Source organism: Mesocricetus auratus, unplaced genomic scaffold (genome assembly GCF_017639785.1).
Source record: "Mesocricetus auratus isolate SY011 unplaced genomic scaffold, BCM_Maur_2.0 Super-Scaffold_100004, whole genome shotgun sequence".
NCBI lineage: Eukaryota > Metazoa > Chordata > Mammalia > Rodentia > Cricetidae > Mesocricetus > Mesocricetus auratus.
The window spans coordinates 71867687-71873803 of record NW_024429189.1 but is presented as its reverse complement, the minus strand read 5'-3'; the positions used below and the strand labels follow the sequence as shown (position 1 = coordinate 71873803).

At 49.0% G+C, this 6117-nt stretch overlaps 1 protein-coding gene across 3 annotated transcripts in view; it reads left to right on the top strand.

The window, feature by feature from the left end:
• Nucleotides 1–1613: 1613 nt before the first annotated feature.
• Tcp11l1 (t-complex 11 like 1) overlaps nucleotides 1614–6117 on the top strand; it is a 36747-nt gene continuing 32243 nt past the window's right edge. The window contains exons 1-3 of one of the 3 annotated variants that reach the window (XM_013121958.3): nucleotides 1630–1749; nucleotides 2949–3006; nucleotides 4895–5081. In XM_013121958.3, the coding sequence (XP_012977412.1) occupies nucleotides 4919–5081 (163 nt within the window). In that variant the 5' untranslated portion in view covers nucleotides 1630–1749; nucleotides 2949–3006; nucleotides 4895–4918. Of the gene's footprint in view, nucleotides 1750–2679; nucleotides 3007–4894; nucleotides 5082–6117 lie in introns of all 3 variants that reach the window. The other 2 variants (XM_021231358.2, XM_005064832.4) reach the window with 2 other exon arrangements.

Sequence of the window (6117 nt, the reverse complement as noted above, 5' to 3'; positions counted from 1 at the left end):
AGCTCCTGGGGCTGGAGTTACATGTGGTCGTGGGCTACACCATGTGCACCGAGCTCTGGTCCTTTGGAAGAACAGCAAGCCCATCTGTAACAGAAAAACAATGTGCCTCCTGGTCAACGGTTTGAGAGGGCCTTACTATACTACACTATACTATACTATACTATAGTATACTTTACCCAGGCTTAAATATTTTAGCAATAACTACATGGGCTTTAATGAGTTTGAAAGCACTAATCCCATCTGTTCTAGTTATTTAAATGAACCCACATATTACAGGCTTCTACAGGTAGAAGACTTACAGCTTTGCTTTAAGAAATGCATAATTTATGCCCAGTTGTAAAGCATTAAAAAAAAGTTAAGTCACATGTCTTTTATTGTTTAAGATCTAGGTCGAAGCCAGGCGTTGGTGGCGCACGCCTTTAATCCCAGCACTCAGGAGGCAGAGGCAGGCGGATCTCTGTGAGTTCGAGACCAGCCTGGACTACCAAAGCGAGTTCCAGGACAGCCTCCAAAGCCACAGAGAAACCCTGTCTCGAAAAACCAAAAAAAAAAAAAAAAAAAAAAAAAAAAAATCGAGGTCGATAACAAAGTATGTGTTAGTGGAGTTAGTTTGCTATTTTGATGCTAAGGGTTGAAGGTGTGTGGGAAGGTGTGTTCTCTCCCTGCAGCAATGATCATGCCCGCCCCAACTTCATGGAACTAAGGAGATGAGACTCCCCAAGTGGGCTTGTCCTGACATGATATTTAGGGGAAATGATCTTCCTTTCTGGAATGCAACTGCTCTGAATACTCATCTAGGTTATGAACAAACCCGGGGGAGCTAGGGAACCGCTCGCACCCCGCCCCCATCCCCCTTCACCGCATCAGCTGAAGCCTTGTCGCCTATACACCTCGGAGACACCACACAGGGTTCAGAATCCAAACGGCGGCGGTCTGTGTCATTGAGACTCAGCTAAGTGTGCGGGTGAGGGGTGGAAGGGATGCCAAAATGAGGGTAAGGGAGTGAATTGGAGTACAGGATGAAAAGTTTAATTAAAGGCGTTGGTGGCGCACGCCTTTAATCCCAGCACTGGGGAGGCAGAGGCTTGACAGATCTCTGTGAGTTCGAGGCCAGCCTGGTCTACAGAGCGCTAGTTCCAGGACTGTTACGCAAAGAAACTCTCAGTCGAGAAACAAAGCAACAAAAACCCCTCAACTTTAAAGTCCTGGCAAGGAAGGTGGCTCCTAAGGCCTTTCTTTGACTTCTCTTGACTAACTGCGCGCCCTCCCTTCCCTTTTCTCGGGTCTGAGGCGGCGCGTCTCCACCTTTCAGTAAGACAACATGGCGCAGCCCTGTGTGGCGTGAGCGACTCGGAGTCGCCCGTCGCCGCGGCCCTCGGCCCGCTCCAGACCCCGCGCCAGCCTTATCTCCACACAAAAACATGGTACGGCTGAGCTCCGAGCCACCGGGAGCCCCTTCGTGACAGCGGGAGAGCTGCCGTACAGGAACATGGCGCCGCCCTAGGCCGGGCAGGCGCACCGGCTCACAGCCGCCTCGCACAGCCCGGCGGGTGACTGGGGACGGGTCACCGTGGCGGCTGCCCACCTCAGCGGGGCTGGGAGGACCGCCCGACGAGCGCGGCAGTCAGTCCCGGAGGGGTCGCCGCCCAGGCGCCCGGCCCACGGCGCGTCGCTCCCGCCCCTTCGCGGCGCCACCCCGCGGGATTCGCAGCCAGAGCGGCCGCAGGAAGATCGCCGACGCCGCGGCAGGTGAGCGGGGCGGCGGCGGAGGCCGGCGGGCCAGCCCGGGAGGCGCGGAGCGGAAGCACCGGCGTTGCTTGGCCTCTCCGGGCCGGTCGGGTCCCGGGGTTGCCGGGTGGTGGAGAGGAGGAGACGGGGCCGGGTGGAAGCCCACCCTCCAGGCCGCACTCCCGGAGTGCCTCTGCCGCTCCTTGCCTGCCTAACAGCTGTTTACCACGGAATCTGGACGCGGTTTCCGCGCCGGTCGTTCTTTCACTGAAAGACCCATTCCGGAGGATTCTTTTGTGTTCAGCTTGGGCCCGCGTGCATCCCTGACAGATGTGGGTCTCCGTGCCAGGATCCTCCTCCCCCTCGGTTTCCTGGTTAGGTGCCAGTAGGATTTTATGATTGTTGAGTGAATGAATGAGAGCAATTAAATAGCCCCCGGATGCACCCCACTGCTCATTAATTATAGTTGCCAGTACGGAATGGTTGTGTGCCAGCCTGTGGTCTCTGTGTAGTCTTATCCACTAAATGGGGTGGTACGCGACTCTGTAGAAAACTGAAGACACACAGCCTCTAACGAGCCAGAATCGGATCTCAGCAGTGACAGGAAATGAGATATTTTAAGAAAAATTGATCACTTTTACTAAAGATATTGTCAGTTTCAAACCACAGGTCCAGTGCTACTCTAAACACCTTGGACAACCTCTCCCAAACAGTGACATCACACAGATGACACAGGGATTTATGTCTGTCAACAGATGGGTGTCTGTTTGCCGGAGATGGGGGTGGTGCCGAGTATTTGTGGAGAATACGGTTGGTCTTGGCTCTTGAGAAGTTCAGAATCTAGACGAAGGAGTTTCGTTTTGTTTTTTTTTTTTAAGTACAAATTAGCACTTTCCCTATCTGACCCCCAACTCTTTCCCATCGTCACTACCTATAACATTTCCATTTCAGGTGCGGCTTCTGCCAGAGGAATGAAATAACCCCCTTTCCGCCCCGCCCCCCGCTTTATAACTGGGTGAAATGATACTCCTTTCAAAGATAGGTCACGTGTCATCTTTTCTGGGAAGGTTTTCTCGGCTTCCTCCTGCTATTTAGAATAGCAAAGTCATGCTACTTTGTGTTTCGTGTGGCTGCCTGCAAGCATGTCTGTCCCTCTCTGACTAGACTGTTTTCATCTTTCTATCCCTATTTAAATAATCGTATTTTGACTGGAATTTCAGTCAGTGATGAATGCCAACTGTCAGCCCTGGAGGACTTTGGAGAAAAGTGTAAACATTGGTAAGCTTGAAGGAAGCGCGTCCCGGGGATGGGGGTGGGGGGCAGAAGCTGCAGGGTTTTAGGGGCAGTCTACTGAGTTACTTTCCCCCCTTTTCTGCAACCACAATGGCTCCATCATCTGGTCAGCTCCTCCGCATGTGAAGAGGATAAAGTTAGGCATGTTTTTCTTTCTTTCGGAATGTATGGGTGGTATTGTACATTGGGTCTGTTGCACATTCAAACTCTAGTAGGATTTAGAACAGTGAAGAGATGGGTTTTAACTGGGCAGTGGTGGTCCATGCCTTTAATCCCAGCACTTGGGAGGCAGAGGCAGGCTAGTTCCAGGACAGCCTCCAAAACAATACAGAGAAACCCTGTCTCTAAAAACAGAGAGAGAGAGAGGGAGAGGGAGAGGGAGAGGGAGAGGGAGAGGGAGAGAGAGAGAGAGAGAGAGAGAGAGGGAGAGAGGTTTTGAAAGGAAAGGTAGTGCTGGGTGTGGTAGCACATGCCTTTATTCCAAAACTCAGAGATCTATGAGTGAGTTCAGGACCAACCTGGTTAACTTAGTAGTAACTTTCTATGTGGCCAGAGCTACATAGAAAGACTTTGGGGGGTGGGGCACGGGATTAGAAAGGTGAAATGCAGCTTGGCATTATGGTGCCCTTAATACCAGCCCTTGAGAGGCAGAGGCAGGTGGATCTCTGTGAGGTGAGGTGGTGACCAGCTTGTTTTCTGTATAGAGTCCCAGGCCAGCCAGGTTTGTGAGACCCTGCCTCCAAAAATAAACAAACAAGCTGGGCGGTGGTGGTGCCCGCCCAGGGTGGATCTGAGTGAGTTCAAGGCCAACCTGGTAAACAGATCGAGTTCCAGGACAGCCAGGGCTACACAGTGAAACCCTATCTGGAAAAACCAATAAACAAACAAACAAACAGATCTTGGACTGGAGAGCTGGCTCAGTGGTACAAGGGATCTGAATTCAGTTCCTCAAGCTTTTATATAAGCAAGCACCTTACCTACTAAGCCATCTCCCAGTCCCCCATCCCCAGGTATTCTTATCCCCACAATAGGACTAGAAGCCAGCCATCTCCTCAGCACAGCATTGGGAGGCAACTAGAAATGGGGTTTCCAATGAGTTGCCTTTTGGTGGTGTTTGTTTTTAGTTAAGTGACGCTGGCCCTGAAGCTGCTCTGTCCACCACCTCCCAAGTGCTAGGATTACAAGAGTGTGTAACCAGGCCCAGCTTTCAAGGATTTTTTCCTATAAGCTTCCAACCGTGAAAGAGTATTAGTTTCAGGTGTGTGGTGGTGCACAGCTGTAGTTTTAGCAGTTATGAATTGGGGGCAGGAAGGTCATGAGTCCAAGGCCAGCCTGGGTGACAGAGAGAGCTCAGGATCAATAGGCAATACATAGGGAAACACTGTCTCTTGGTTTTTTTTGTTTGTTTGTTTGTTTGTTTGTTTTTCGAGACAGGGTTTCTCTGTATTGTTTTTGGAGCCTGTCCTGGAACTCTCTTGGTAGACCAGGCTTGGTCTCGAACTCACAGAGATCCCCCTGCCTCTGCCTCCCAAGTGCTGGGATTAAAGGCATGTACCACCAACGCCCGGCTTGAAACACTGTCTCTAAATACAGACTTAAGACAAGAGTCACCACTCCCTTTGATTGAAGCAGAAGCAGGCTGTTTAAGCCCCTCCCCCAATTTGTGACATGTTATTCAGGAGTGGTATACAAATGTTCTGGCAAGTCTCAGAGAATTACAGGTGTCCTTGGTGAAATGTCTTTGATCACTGAAGTGGAGTATAATATAAATGAATAAAACTTTCCAAAGCCTGTTGAGAAAACTGAAACCCAGAGACTAAGGGTTTGCTGGGTCAATCAGTGGCGTGTTTGGCTCATTGTCTTTCTTTCCTAGGAAAGTGAATAGACGCCACTGAGGATGTCTGAAAACCTTGACAAGTCCCATATAAACGAAGCAGGAGAGTCAAAGCCGAGTGACTCTGAGCAAGGCCTGGAAGGTGCTCTGGAATGTTCTGATGAAGCTTTACAGAAAAAAATAAAGTCAGACTCACCTAGTCCCCAAAGAGTGGCAAGACCTCACTGTAAGCAAACTTGACTTTGATTAAAAGCGCTGATTGTTGTTTTCAAATGGCTTCCTTGTGCCTGTGGCTCTGAACTAAGTTCTTGTAGTATGACAAGATTGCTGATGAGTAGCTATTGACAATAGCAGCAGTTTCCCAACTGGTCGTCTAGCTCCCTGGGACTTTATAATTGCCTGAGAAGTTAGATTTTAGAATACTGTCAGAATGTTCCTGCCTCTCCCGAGCCTCAGTGGCGTTTCACTGTGTCTGAAGTAGCCTGAGAAACGGTTAGAGTGAAACTATAGCTTTAGTAAAAAGAATGAGAAGTTTGAGGTGCCTTTGAACCAAGACTGAGCTCACTCAGGTTAAAAAGGAGAAAATGAGTGCCTCACCACACCCTAAATTCATTTCCCCAGGGCTTGGTCCCCACAGGCAGAACGAGCAAGTGGATTCAGTGTGCTGAGTGAGGAAATCATTTTAGGTCCCAGCAGACTCTGCCTGTGTAGCCAACAGTTGCCCGACTCATGTCTTTTCTTAAGAACATGTAAAACTTTTGAAGCGAATCCAAAAATGCAAGTCTTAAGAGGGAATGTCATAGTCTAAGAATGTCAGTGTTGATGCTATCAAAGTGTAAACGAACAGTTGTTTTGCAGATGGGGAAGAAGGACAAAGATTCTGGGGTTTTGAGGTATGTTTACAAAATAATAAAGCCATTCCTGAATAATTTATCAGTCAACATAGTGTTCTTATAGCACATGCCTACAAGTGGCCCATTTCCTTAGTTTATGGTCATATAGACTGATAAAGCAGCACCAGTTGTTTCCAGAGAAGCACCCCATATGTTACCTGGTGTGCATGCATGAGTTACTGTCTCATACATGTGTGCAGTTAGAGAGGTGGTTTCCCATCTTTAACAAGAGGCACACTGTCTCCTAAGGTAGTTACAAATATTAATTAAATTCATGTAAAGTGTTACGAATGGTGCTTAGGAGCAGTAAATGGTCAATAAACATTAGTGATTGTCATTACTATTAGTATAATGGCATCTGCTGCATTT